The 14,425-nt window shown below is 47.1% G+C and overlaps 2 protein-coding genes across 14 annotated transcripts in view; both read right to left on the bottom strand.

Moving 5' to 3' along the window:
• SPTAN1 (spectrin alpha, non-erythrocytic 1) overlaps positions 1-5,121 on the bottom strand; it is a 61,881-nt gene extending 56,760 nt beyond the window's left edge. For 9 of the 11 annotated variants that reach the window (XM_072778177.1, XM_072778182.1, XM_072778184.1 and 6 more), the window contains exons 1-2: positions 4,981-5,081; positions 2,037-2,087 (exon numbers count right to left, since the gene is read on the bottom strand). In XM_072778177.1, the coding sequence (XP_072634278.1) occupies positions 2,037-2,069 (33 nt within the window). In that variant the 5' untranslated portion in view covers positions 2,070-2,087; positions 4,981-5,081. Of the gene's footprint in view, positions 1-2,036; positions 2,088-4,980 lie in introns of all 11 variants that reach the window. The other 2 variants (XM_072778179.1, XM_072778187.1) reach the window with 1 other exon arrangement.
• A 7,657-nt stretch (positions 5,122-12,778) lies between these two features.
• GLE1 (GLE1 RNA export mediator) overlaps positions 12,779-14,425 on the bottom strand; it is a 35,645-nt gene continuing 33,998 nt past the window's right edge. For all 3 annotated transcript variants that reach the window (XR_012008353.1, XM_072778175.1, XM_072778176.1), the window contains one exon: positions 12,779-13,989. Coding sequence is in view for 2 of the 3 variants with exons in the window: in XM_072778175.1 (XP_072634276.1) it covers positions 13,921-13,989 (69 nt within the window). In the remaining variant the exon portion in view is untranslated. The remainder of the gene's footprint in view (positions 13,990-14,425) is intronic.

The following is a 14,425-nucleotide window of genomic DNA, read 5'->3' as shown; positions in this document are numbered from 1 at the left end:
GCAAGAGGATCTGTCTCTGACGGGCGGGAGAGGCAGGAGGTAAGGACTCTGCTGTTAGGCAACAGAAAACACTGCAGATAGAAACCGTTCTCAGACCAAAGGTCAGATGCTTCCAACACTGTGAACCTGGCACCTGCAGGGAGTTGTTTAGGGGCCCCTCGTGCAGATCTTGGGAGGGTGGAGGAATTCAACACAATTTCCCTGTGGAACCCCACAAGAGAACCCATTTGTAGTGAGGATGAAAGGAATCACTGAGACAAAGCACTGGTTCTGCCACGGAATGTGCTGGATGCAAGAGGCATCTGGAAAACTACACAATGAACTCCAATTTCACCAGATACACTCTTTTGTGAGAAAAGGGATTTGGGGTGGGGGGACTAAGGGGATGAACAGATCATTTGGCTCTATGGAAAAATTCATACACATCGCTCAAAGCAAAAAGTCAGAAAAAACATTCGTCAGACTTACTCTGGTTGCTTAGAGCTCAAAGGTGCAGAACTGCCAACGCAGGTTTTTTCCCTGGCTCAGAAAGCCAACCTATTACTAAATTTGACATGTGCAAAGCAGGAGAACTACATGTACAGATGTGGAAGGGCTTCTCTGGAGAACAAACCACCAAAGAATGGTTTAGCACCCATTAACATTTTATTTTTTATTTTTTAATTTTTTTAATTTTTATTTTTTTAATTTATGATAGTTACACAGAGAGAGAGAGAGAGAGAGGCAGAGACACAGGCAGAGGGAGAAGCAGGCTCCATGCACCGGGAGCCTGATGTGGGATTCGATCCCGGGTCTCCAGGATTGCACCCTGGGCCAAAGGCAGGCGCCAAACCGCTGCGCCACCCAGGGATCCCCCATTAACATTTTATACCAACTGATTCTTAGATCAAGCAAATGGACTCCAAACCAGCTTAGCTGCAGATTTTAGTGGCAGACTTGACGGTAAGTAGAGAGGTAAATAATACATAAGAGTTTTAACCATGAATAAAAACAAGTATTTTTGCTTATGTGGATCTGCATGTCAGCCTTCAGACTGATTAATTCATTTCAACTCATAAGCACGTTTCTGCAGAGGTGAGCAGGGACTTAGCTTTCAGAAAGCAAAGGATTCATACTGCATTGCATCAAAATCCAGAAATGCAGAGCAATGTTGAGAAAACTTACTTCTGAATGCTTCCCAAATACTATGTTGCTGCTACTTACCTCTTAACCTGTAAAATTCAGATGAGAGGTATTTAAGTGCAAAATATTGTTACTGACATTCAAAACAGGAAAAGGTTATAACATGGCCCATTTTTATAAACCTCAACAATTCACCACTCTGATTTATAAAAGGGCTTGCCTTGGATTTATCACCCATAATCGCTAGAAATTTGCAAAGTTTATATTTCTCCTTACAGGATATCAAGACATTAATTTTAAGCATTTTTCTTTTTGAAAAAGTTCCAGTTTGGCAAACATTCAAAAACTGTTCAAATATAACATACATAGTGAGCTTTTGTTTCATCAAAGAAAATGCAAGCTCCATTTCATTACAAGGATTGTGGCAGAAGAAAATCAATCAATGGAAATAGGAAACAAACCCAAGTTTATGGTATTTGTCAAATTTAAAAATACTATTTTTATGACACATTTTCAGATTATTTTTTCCAAATAGCTAAGATAATCTGTTTAGTCCCTTGGTTCTTAAGAACCAAGAAACCATCAATAAAAAAAGCCAGCAAACACTACATGCAAACACCAGTAGGTAAGAAGAAATTAATACATTCATGCCTGAAAGAGAGGAAGTAAAAAACAGGAGGCTTTGGAAATTTTAGAATAAATTTACTAAGACTTCTGTTCATGTAACACCAAAAAGCAATAGAAAAAAAAAAAAAAACCCAACCCTAGCCAATTGGCTTAAAAGAAAAAGTCATGCAGGCAGGGTTTTTCCCCCCTCTCTTTGGATCATTCCACCTCTCTGCCAGAAATGTGTCTTCACTGCAAGCCAGGCAAAACCAAAAGGCAACCCCTTTTCCTGCATGCTGGTCAAATACCTGGACTCTGCGTTTACGAAACGATGACAACATGATGGAAGAATGTGGAGTCTAAAGAGGGAGGGGGAAGAGCAAAATAACAAGCTTCTAAGGGCAAACTGAACAAAATAATTTCAAAATGAAGAAAACAGACCATTAGGGATATGTGAATACAAGTAAAAACCAAATTCCCGGTGTTCTTCTGGAAACTTCCTTGTTCTGTAGAGCTTCTGAATCCCACCAGGGATTTAAAACATGGAAAGAGAACCAAAGTTCTCTGGTCCCTCAGCAGTTCCTATTCATCTAGATGAGCTGCCTTGGCCAGGTTATACCCTCTTTGGATATCAGTTTCCCCACTTTTCAAATAAAGAACACTGAATATGCTTTCTAACACTAAACATGCCTTCCCCAGATCCACAGTCCAATAAATTGAGACTCCCAGGACTAGTGGATTCCTAAATCCCCTTCCATTCAGTAATAAAATAGCATGATCCCATGGGGCAGCCCGGGGGGGCTCAGCGGTTTGGCGCCGCCTTCAGCCTAGGGTGTGGTCCTGGAGTCCCGGGATCCGGGCCCAGGGATCGGGTCCCATGTTGGGCTACCTGCGTGGAGCTTGCTTCTCCCTCTGCCTATGTCTCTCTGCCTCTCTCTCTCTCTCTCTCTCTCTCTCTCTCTCTCTCATGAATGAATAAAATCTTTAAAAGAAAATAGCATGCTCCCATGACATCATAAGAAACAATAAAGAACTCAAGCCATAAAGATCTGACTTCAGCCTCATTTACTGGTACACTTCCTGTTTAAAACTCATACAAGAGGGATATGCAAAAAAGGTGGAAGGAAGGGAGGTAACAAGCAAAGCTGCTCTGGGGGCTGGACTGGTCCGTGGCCCCAAGTGGTGGGCTCTGTGCTCCTGCCTGCATTCCCTCGTCCTCGGGCATTCCCAGAGTCAGCACTTGCCATTAGGGCGGTGCATTCTTCTACCTACTCTGACCACAGCTGCAGCAGCCCAGACCGCATAGCTAGCGGAGTCCTTGCATAGCCCACGGAGGATTGATTACGAGGCCGGCCTCATGCCCACTATCCTTTGTGCGAGTTCAGCAATGACAGGACCGTGAACTGCTCCTGCCCTATGCTGCTCAGGATCTGTAGTCGGCCCCTCCCTTTGGGATGAACGCAGGTAAGGAAAAAAAATAGAGCAAATTCTAACCCAGGGAACCAAAAGATCTATATTTAAAAACCAGCTCTTGCCACCTTAAACCTGTTCATCAGATTATTTGACAAGCCTGTGACATATCCGATTTCTCCATTGCTAGATCGCTGTAAAACCCACTGCCAAGACCAAAAGCATCGGAGGATGTTACTCAGCTGATGGATGATTATTCTAAGAACTGCTTCACACCTGTCCAGCATCAGGCAAATCCTCCTTGCGAGGCTCCTCTCTCCGCAGAGGTCCCTAGATAACAGCTAACACACTTTGAGGTTCCCTTTGGAGTAATTACTGGCCCAGATACTAAAAAAGGCTCATTGTTAATCTCCTGCAGAGGCCTTACTGCAACACTTTTTACCCCCCTCTGCCACATTTTTAAACTTTGACTTCAATTTGACCTTTGAAAAACCTAAGACATTAGCTGCAATAAAAGGGAAAATAGACTAGTTTAGGAGGTGGAACCTTGGCTCAACAGCTTCATACAGCTGAGTGTTCCCACTGCTGTTCTTAAGATTTTCTGTTTCCTGGCTGCAAGACACCCCCACCCTTCCATCTTTGATACATTCTTTTTTTACTTAGGTCCAATTGCTATGACTCCGCAATTTCGCCACACATTATTAAAATACTTCAGATGGTCTCGCTTCTATGCTTCCCTAACAGCCATGATGGTTAAGTTTTTCTAAAATACCATGATGAAGACAGAACAAAGGGCCTACGTATTTTAGAATCTGTTATATAAAGGAGATTCGACAAGGTGTTGTGTCAATTCAATCGTCTCAATCCAGTTTTCTGGGCTACTGAGGCCTTTAACTTAAAATGTGTGCAACCCTTAACCTCAACAAGCCCCTTAAATTTAAAATATTTGGTCCCGATCCATCAAAGAGACTCTTAACGGCAATTTTCTGTAGGAAGCATCTTTACCGAATTCGCAGGGCTAGCTTTCAAACAAAAGGCTGCTCTATCATCCAACAGCGGCGTGGCTGTAGAATTTTTGACAAATAATATGATGTCCTCGAATCGAAAAGCCCCCGTCTCGGTGGGGCTGGGGCGGGGGTGGGGGTGGGGGTGGGGGGGACAACTCGTAAGCTATCAAGTTACTGATTCGAGTCTCCTACAAAGCAAGCGCCGCATCTGTTATTTACAAGCAAATCACAACTGAGTAGGAAAGAAATGTTTATTACGAGGAAGGAAAAGGACAAGGCCAGTATCGGATCCCTCTGCGTCTAGGCAGAAGAGCAAGAATCGCCACACGGGATGAAATTAAGGTCAAAGAGCCCTCTCCTCTCTGCGCTCGGCTCTTCCTCCCTCGAGGGCTGGGCCGGCACTGCCGGGGGACGGGGACGGGGACGAGGAGCTGCAGAAGCCGCTGCCCCCCGAGGCGAGGCGCCGGGGCGCCGAGGGAGCGCCCTGCAGGGAGGGGGTGGGTACGATCCGGTCGGGGGCCCCCGCCCACCTGCCGCAGCCCGACGGGGCAGGGCGGGGCCGCAGCCGGGCTCGGGGGTGCGGAGCAGGACGCACCCCGCGGCCTCGTCAATGACATTCCAGCGGCCGGGCCGGGCCGGGCGGCTCCCCCACCGCCCACGCTCCACGGCTGGGTGCGCGCCCGCGAGAGGAGCGGCGAGGCCGGCCGGGCTCACCTGTCCGCGCGCCGGCCCCGCCCCGCCCCGCCCCGCCCGCGGGCTGCGCGGCTCCCCGCCCAGGGGTCGACGGCCCTCGGGCCCCGCTCCCTCCCCGAGCTCCCCTGCTCCCCCTTCTCACCGGCTCCCGCGGGGTGAGGGCAGTGGCTGCTCCGGGCTGGGGGCTGCTGAGCACCGACGCGCCTCCGCGGCCTCTCGCCTCGCCGTTCGCTCCGCAGCGGGTAGTGGCGGCGACGCGCGCGCCTCGCTTCCTTTATAGGCGGTCGGGCGCGAGCGCGGGGGCAGAGCCGGGGCGCGGCGCGAGGGGCGGGGGCGAGCGCCGGCCGAGCTGAGGGGGCGGAGCTCCCGCCGCCTCGCTTCCCGATCGCGCGACGGAGAGGACCGAGCGCTCCCGGAAGGAGCCGAAGCGCGGCTGCGGGGGAAGAGCCGAGTCCGGGGAGCGCGGCGGGAGGATGGGAAAAAAGGGCGCGCGCCGGGGGTTGGGGGGCGGTGGCGCAGTAGAGCCGCTGCCTCCGCGCGGGTGGGCCGAGCTGCGGCAGCCGCCCGGCCCTCCCCGCACCTCGGATCCTCCAATCCCGCCCCTCCCCGCCCTGCGGAGAATCTTGTGCACCCCACCCCGCCCCTCCGCCCCTGGGAGCCCTTCCAGGACTGCAGCGAAGGGCGGGGCTGGGCGGACGCCGCAGTCTGGCTGGGGATGCTGCGCACCCAGAGCGGTAAAACGCCCGGTCCTAAAGGGTGAGGTCACCCCCAGGCTTTTCATCCTCCTGCCCTCTTTCCCTAAGAGATGGCTGGGGCCGGGACCCAAGTCAGCCTACTCTGCTGGGGGCTGGGGTCTAGAAACCCAGGATGACTTGGGGGTCCAGGATTGAGGTGGTAGTAGCAAAAGGCCAAATCCAATCCCCTCAAAATAAAGACTAATTCGGAGTTGAAATCTATCATGTGGGATTTGGAGAGTTCATTATTTCTTATATTCTTACAGCAAAAGCTTTCTGACAGGGTTGCCGGTGAAATAGGATGCGTTAGTCGTATTTTATAAACAAGACATTAAAGTTCTTCAGGCCGCAATTAATTGAGCTTTCCTTGTGTACCACGCGCTGTGCTAAGCATTTCATGTGTAACCTTTTTTTTTTTTTTAAATCTGTGCAATAATTTTACGAGGTAGGTATTATTTCTCCATTTTACAAATGAGCACTCTAACATGGAAGCTGGGTCTCTTGCCCTAGGTTAGGCAGCTAGCAAAAAGAAAAGCTAGGATCTGGATCCAGTCAGAACCTTATCTTAAACAGTATGCTCTGCTGCCTTCCCCTAGGAAGGGAGACACTGCAATGGTGGACTCTGGGATGCTGGGGAAAGAAAAAAAAAAAAAGAGAATTTCTGGAGTTTCTGTACCTTACAGTCTTAGCAGTTTCAGGGCCTGGCTCTAAACTCTGCAGTGTAGCCCAAAGCCCTCTGTCGGGAAGCCCTTTCCCCACCCCCGCTCCTGCGACAGCTGGGCCGCAGCCATTGGGAGTAACACCCAGATCATTCCTGTGCAGTCAGGCAGACCAGGAACTCTGCAGCTCTGAAGGCCTCGGCCTCCTGGTTACCAAGCAGCCCTGGGTACAGTGCACCAGAACTTGGGCCAAGGCCCAGCCCTGGCTTCCTGGTCCTCTGCAGTTTGGCTTCTTCCCCTGTGCCTGGGATCCGCAATCTGGTTCCTAAGCTGCCCTGGCTGTAGCTCTGATAAGAAAAATTCTCTTATTCCCTCAACCCATCAGAGTGCAGAGAACAGAAGAGGAGTGGCCACACCCCAGCTTTGCAGAATCTAGAGGAAAAACGAAGGCATTTCCTACAATCTTCTGTAACTGGGTAACTCCTCCCTGGGATGTGCGTTTCTGGAACAGTTGATGATATCGACAGCCTCTTCTGCACCAGGGAGCAGCAAAATGTTTAATCATATATTCAGCTCTGGATACAAAATGGCTTACACAATTATAGGTCTCCAAAATTTCTAAGATCTGCTCTAGCAGGGAATGGGTCTCAAGGGTCTGGGCAGGGACTGTAAAAAGGGAAGATTTTTCTTTTAAATCACTACTACAGCCTCCTGGTGAAATGGGGTTTTTTTTTGCTTTTACCAGATGCAAAACAGATTTGGAGCTTTGGTATTGGTACAGAAACTAAAATCTTATTCGTTGATCCTTTGTCTGATCTGAGACATGGCCAAAACCCATTATCTCTCGCCCTCTATGCTTCCTTCCCACTCACTCACCCACCCCATTCTGCACTTGGCACTGGAAATGAGAGGTTGAAAAAGCCCTTCTTCGTGTGTTCTGTTGTGTGCCTACCTCACCTCCCACCAATTTCACTGTATGCCTAACGCTCTGCTAGGTGTAGGGAGCGATGACGAAGCAGATAATGGCCCTCTTTGTTTTGGGAGAGAAACTCAGTCAGGAAAAAAAAAAAAAAAAAAAAGCACAGGACAGTGTTGCAATGAACGCCCAGTTCCCCATGTCTTCCTGAACAGCAGGGGGTGGGACTGAATTCCAAGGTTTTTTCTATTCTCTGGTTCTCTGAAGGTTTGATATGCACCCTAAACTTAGGCATACTTTTTCAAGTTCAAGAGGTCAACTGATGGAAATGCACCAAACTGTAATGATGTTTTCACTTGTTCCAGCCATGGAAAATTACTTGCCAGCTCTCCCTGGAGAATCTCCCTCTCCTTCTCCCCTTCTCCCTTTCTCCCTCTTGCTCCATGTGCACAGCAGTTAACAAGCACCAAGCTCTTCCACTGTTTTTCTCCCCATAAAGGACTTGATTGAGAAGTTACTCTGGCAAGGGGACTGTACTTCTTCCCAGATGACCTTTTGCAGTGTCAGAGCTGGCAAGGAACACAGTAACTGGATGAACCCCAAGGACGTTATGCTAAGTGAAATAAACTAGACACAAAAGCACAAATATTGCACCATTCCACTTACCTGACATCTCCAGAAGAGTTGAATTTATAGAGACAAAGTAGAGCAGGGCTTGGCAGGGGGGCTGGGGTGAGAGGAGGATGGGCAGTGAGAATTTAATGGGGACAGGGTTTCAGCTTTGCAAGAGGAAAAAGTTCTGGACAATGGATGGTGGTGATGGCTGTACAACGTGAATGTACTTAATGCCGTAGAACCGGATACTTAAAAATGACTGAAATGGTAACATTTGAGTGATGTGTATTTTATCACAATTAATAAACAAAGCATGGGTACCTGGCTGGCTCAGTTGGTGGAGCAGGCATCATGAGTTTGAGCTACTCGTTGAGTGTAGAGATTACTTGAAAATAATTAAATAAATAGGGAACCTGGTTGAGCATCTGCCTTTGGCTCAGGTCATGTCTGGGATGGAGTACTGCATTGGGCTCCCTGCAGGGAGCCTGCTTCTCCCTCTGCCTAGGTCTCTGCCTCTCTCTCTGTGTCTCTCATGAATAAATAAATAAAATCTTAATAAATAATAAAGAAACATTTCCTCCCATAAAAAAAAAAAAAAAAAAAGAATGCTGAGGCACCTGGGTGACTCAGTCGGTTAAGCAGCCAACTTTTGATTTCTCTTTAGTTCATGATCTCTCACTGTGTCAGGCTCCTGTGCTGGTCTCAGAGCCTGCTTGGAATTCTCTCTCCCTCTGCCTCTTCTTCATTACTCTCTCTTAAAAAAATAAAATAAAATAAAGGAATGCTAATAAGTGTAAAAAAAAACCTCAACAACTAGCCACCAAGTGAAAAATGGTTATGATTCATAAGTTCAACAGACCATATCAGGGATATAGTTCACAATGATGGACTTGAGAAGTATTGGGGATGTTACCGAGTAACAGCAGGTTACAGAACAACTTAAACAAAGACTCGGGTACCAAGTCTATCTCCTTTAATAACTATGTTTGTGGGGATCCCTGGGTGGCTCAGTGGTTTGGCACTTGCTTTCGGGTCAGGGAGTGATCTGGGGTCCCAGAATCAAGTCCCACATTGGCCTCCCTGCATGGAGCCTGCTTCTCCCTCTGTGTTTCTGCCTCTCTCTCTCTCTCTCTCTCTCTCTCTCTTTGTGTGGGTCTTTCATGAATAAATTTTTTTTTTTTTAAAAGAGCTATGTTTGTGTAAGAGTGTATATAATTGAAGAAATGTTCATACTGGGTTTAGAATAAAGGGATTTTTTGGACATTTTACTCTCATTTTTAAAAAAATCTCTGGGGATCCCTGGGTGGCGCAGCGGTTTAGCACCTGCCTTTGGCCCAGGGCACGATCCTGGAGACCCGGGATCGAATCCCACGTTGGGCTCCTGGTGCATGGAGCCTGCTTCTCCCTCTGCCTATGTCTCTGCCTCTCTCTCTCTCCCTCTCTCTCTCGTGACTATCATAAATAAATAAAAATTAAAAAAAATCTCTGAATAGCTTTAAGTATCTGGATCAAATACTATTTCCTTTTTTTAAAATATTTTATTTATTATTTTTTATTTATTTATTTCACACCCCAACTCTTTCTTAGGATCCTGCAGAAAAAACTCTCAGGGAAAGGCTGACCTACATGAAATGGATCTATCTTCCAAGCTCCCATAACTTTTAGCTCAAACCATGGAGCACTCCCAGTATGTAAATTACACTCTCCATGAATTAAAATTCTATCTACTTACCTATTTCACTTTAAGTAGGAAGCATTCTGCAAAACCCATTTAGTCAACTTTCCCTCTTTATAGCTGATGGCTTCAAGGTAACAGGCAGAAGGAGAAGCAGGCTCCATGCAGGGAGCCGGGCGTGGACTCAATCCCGGGTCTCCAGGATCATGCCCTGGACCGAAGGTGGTGCTAAACCACTGAGCCACCCAGGCTGCCCTGTTAACTAGAATTTAAATAAAAGTTCAAAAACAAAACAAAAAAAAGAATAAGAATATTCATTTTTATGACCACAGTACAATGATAAAAGTCAGGAAGTTAATCTTGAGGAATACTATTACCTTTTTTTAAAGATTTTATTTATTTATTTGACAGAGAGAGAAAGAGAGAGAGCACAAGCAGGGGGAGCGACAGGCAGAGAGAGAGGGAGAAGCAGGGTCCCCGTATAGCAGAGCCTGATGCAGGGCTCGATCCCAAGACCCTGGGATCATGCATGACCTGAGCCAAAGGCAGAAGCTTAACCAACTGAGCTACCCAGGCACCCCTATTATCTAACTGACAAACCTTATTCAAGTTTTAGCAGTTGTCAGGATGCCTGGGTGGGTGGGACTTGAACTCACAACCCTGAGACCAAGTCACATGCTCTACTGACTGAGCCAGTAGGGTGCCCCTAAATTTCTCTCTCTTTTAAAGATTTTATTTGAGAGAGAGTGACTGGGATGCCTGAGTGGCTCAGTAGTTGAGTGTCTGCCTTCCGCTCAGGGCGTGGTCCCTTGCATGGAGCCTGGTTCTTCTCCCACAGCCTATGTCTCTGCCTCTATCTCTGCCTCTCTCTGTGTCTCTCATGAATAAATAAATAAAATCTTTAAAAAAAAAAAGTGAGCAAGAGAAAGTGCACAAGCAGGGGGAGGGGCAGAGAGAGAGAGGGAGAAGCAGACTTCCCCACTGAGCAGGGAGCCCAACACAACAGGACAAAACATGACAGGACATGACTCGGGCACAATCCCAGGACCCCAAGATCATGACCAGAGCCGAAGACAGATGCTTAACTCACTGAGCCACCCAGGCACCCCCTAAATTTTCTTTATAATGGATATTATTGTAAATTCAACACTATTCTTATCTGCTTTCTAGAGGAACACAGGAAGTCTAGTGTCAGGAATTCATTTGGTGGTACAGCACAAGGGGAAGTGAGAGGCCAGGCCTGATAAGGAACCTGTATGGAGCTCTGTGGCTCGTCTGTCCTGGCAATGATAGAAGACATCCAAACTTAGTTAGGTCATTGCTTTCATCACAGGAAGCTTGAGGAGTAGGGGAAGGAATGCTCCAAAAACAACTGCATTCTTCTACCCAAGGGATATGTAGGGTTTCTCTCCTGCTGGAATTTTCAACTCATCATCAAACTTGCTTTCATTGCTTTCAAATGATGTAGGACAATGATATAACAAAAATATGTGCACTCAGCCTGAGAAATGAGGTCAAGCTTGAAAGGAAGCAAGCAGGCAAGTGAGTACTTGAATTTAAAAACTGGATGCAGGGATCCCTGGGTGGCTCAGTGGTTTGGCGCCTGCGTTTGGCCCAGGGCGCGATCCTGGAGTCCCGGGATCGAGTCCCGCGTCGGGCTCCCGGCGTGGAGCCTGCTTCTCCCTCTGCCTGTGTCTCTGCCTCTCTCTCTATGTCTATCATGAATAAATAAATATTTAAAAAAATATAAAAAACTGGATGCAAAACAAAACAAAACTGGATGCAGACCTTAGTATTACACTTTAAGGAATCTGATGCTGCTAGCCATCAGGGGTGCATCTATCTATCAGCCAGCAATCATTAACTCTCAAGGCAACACTATCAGCGAGTATCAAAAACCTGGTTTCCCCAGTGCTCTCCTTTCTTGGTTTACCATTGGAGAACCTATTAGTAATTCTAGGCATCGAGTGACATGTGCAAGACTGTGAAACATGTCCAGGGAAAGAACACTGAAATATCAGGAGAGCTGTTTTTTTATGGAGTGGTTCAAAGTCGAACAGATCTCAGGGATCAGTTTGTCCAGTGATTTTTCGCATTTCATTTTTGGAAGGACTTTCTTTTTTTTAAAAAGATTTATTTTTATTTATTTATTTATGATAGACATAGAGAGAGAGAGAGGCAGAGACACAGGCAGAGGGAGAAGCAGGCTCCATGCCAGGAGTCTGATGCGGGACTCGATCCCGGGATTCCAGGATCGCGCCCTGGGCCAAAGGCAGGCGCAAAACCGCTGAGCCACCCAGGGATCCCCTTGGAGGGACTTCCTCATAAGTAATCTAACATAGAACCACTATCTAAACGGCAGATAAGGCAAAAAACGCTTTGGGATCCCAGGGTTCCCTTAGTGCCCCAAATAAAGCTCTGCAAATGTAAGCTACAAACTCCAGTAGGCCCTGTGCACCTCAGGTGATCACAGATTTTCATAGTTCCATTCCAGCAGATGGCAGCAGTATCATGAGGGAAGGGATGCCTTTTTTTTTTTTTTTTTTTTTAAGATTTATTTATTTATGATAAACAGAGAGAGAGAGACACACACACACACAGGAGGAGGGAGAAGCAGGCTCCATGCCGGGAGCCTGACGCGGGACTCGATCCCGGGACTCCAGGATCACGCCCTGAGCCAAAGGCAGGTGTTAAACCGCTGAGCCACCCAGGGATCCCCAGAAGGGATGCCTTTTGAAAATCTGCACAAAGCCTCCATCTGTCAACCCTGACTATGGGGCTGGGCACCAAACACTCAGCATCCTAAAGTCAGGACTTCCCAACCTGTTCCTGGTCATAATACGTAGAAAATGATGGCATGTGCAAAGCACAGGCAAGAGAGGAAGTGCAAATGGCAACTGGTCTTGAAGGCTATGGCCTCTGCAGGTCCTTAGGCTAAAGGGATCTATGCTGACACATCTGCTGGGAAGCTCTGACCTAAGGCATTGCTACAAAGCACCTGAGGCTCAGAGGAGGTGAATGAGCTACCCAAGGCCACAAAACCTAAGTGTGAATTGCACAAGTCTACTGACACCTTCCCCAGAGTTCATTCTGTTGCATCCATATGAAAAGACTTCAGTCCTTTTTCATTGCTGCTAGATAAAACAAGGTCAGTTATTGGTACATAATTCCAGAAAAGGAATGACAGAAAAACAAGTTTTCCCAAGGCGAAGGTCAAGAAGACAAAATAGGGAGAAACACACACTATTCTAGAGCTAGGTTTGTACACAACTGTAACCCCAGTGATGTACACAGCTCACAATATAGGAAATTGGTTACATCAGCCAACTAGATACCAGCAATGAGTTTTTAAAAATCAAGCTTTATTATTTGTTTTTTTTTTTTTTTTTGCACCAGAGTCAACAATTCATAGAATGTGTCACTTCAAAACACCCGATAGTACCGGGGAATACCCTTGCCCTCCCCGCCCAAAACACAACCCCACAGACGACATGTAGTACAGAGTAGATCCATGGCTGTTGTCTATGGTACAAAAGACAATGAGCCTTTCCAAAAACAAATCTCAATTCTTAACTGAACAGCCAAGCTCTGAATTTCTATAGTGGCTTTAGTGAGGCCAATCTATCATCACTCTTTACTCAGGTCATGTCAACAATTTTAAAGCAGTTCCCAATTCCTCCCAAACACCTTTAACCCCTGAATCATTGCATATAGATTCTTGGCTCATGTGTAATGTTGCAAGCCCGTTACAGCCCATCTTCATTCAAATTAAAGAATAAACAACCCCCCCCCGCCGCCCCACACCTGTCCTGGTTCATGCATCCCTAGTCATCCAGGGACCAAATCCCAAATTAATAGGACCAACAGTGCTTCCTGTTCAACGTAACATGTATTAACAGTCCCAGTCCCAGATGCTAAACTATCTCTGATGCAATTTGGGACTTAATCCATGTCTATATCAGGCATTTCCTCTGAATTTATCATTACTTCACAAGCTGAGAAAGGCAAAACCACCATAACCCAGACTTACGTGTAAGGATTTGAGCCTCAACTATTAACACTTGTACTCTGAACAGGGGGCAGCATGGGCTGAGGGAGAGGATGGAGTACAAGTGGTGGGCTCACTTCAGCTCAGAGGGAAATGGTTAAGGTACTATGTACTTTCTGAAAGACACTAGACACAAAGGAAATGAATGATGAGACCAAGCACTAAATCACTCTTCTCACCACATTTGCAGAAATGAGAAGAGCCGATGCCATTTACTCTGCCATGCAGACTCCCTTAAGGAGTATCTGGCCTTCAAAGAGACCCCCTGGATTCTGGGACTCCCGAAAAGTGTCCTCTCCTAGTTGCAAGGTACAAACATATAAAAGCATATACTGGTGCATTTCTAAATCTGACTTCTCCCAAACACAGCTGTTTTCAGTTGCTTTATTCCTGTCCCTCTGAAACAGCACGGTGATGGTGGGCCATGGAGTGCCATCAGGAACGCCAAAAGGAGGAAGTCAGAAAGCCCTTGGGGACAGGAATCTCCTGGCGCTGCAAACATTTCTAGTCAGGGAAAGATGGAGAAAACAAGAATGATTTTCTGGTAACGCTCCTTCCAGCATTTGACATTTTTTTTTTTTTTTTTATGATAGTCACAGAGAGAGAGAAAGAGAGAGGCAGAGACACAGGCAGAGGGAGAAGCAGGCTCCATGCACCGGGAGCCCGACGTGGGATTCGATCCCGGGTCTCCAGGATCGCGCCCTGGGCCAAAGGCAGGCACCAAACCACTGTGCCACCCAGGGATCCCCAGCATTTAACATTTGAATTTTTTTTTTTAATTTTTATTTATTTATGACAGTCACAGAGAGAGAGAGAGAAGCAGAGACACAGGCAGAGGGAGAAGCAGGCTCCATGCACCGGGAGCCCGACGTGGGACTCGATCCCGGGTCTCCAGGATCGCGCCCCGGGCCAAAGGCAGGCGCCAAACCGCTGCGCCACC

Source organism: Canis lupus, chromosome 16 (genome assembly GCF_048164855.1).
Source record: "Canis lupus baileyi chromosome 16, mCanLup2.hap1, whole genome shotgun sequence".
NCBI lineage: Eukaryota > Metazoa > Chordata > Mammalia > Carnivora > Canidae > Canis > Canis lupus.
Note: the sequence above shows the minus strand (reverse complement) of the source record. Positions and strands in the feature narration are given on the sequence as shown.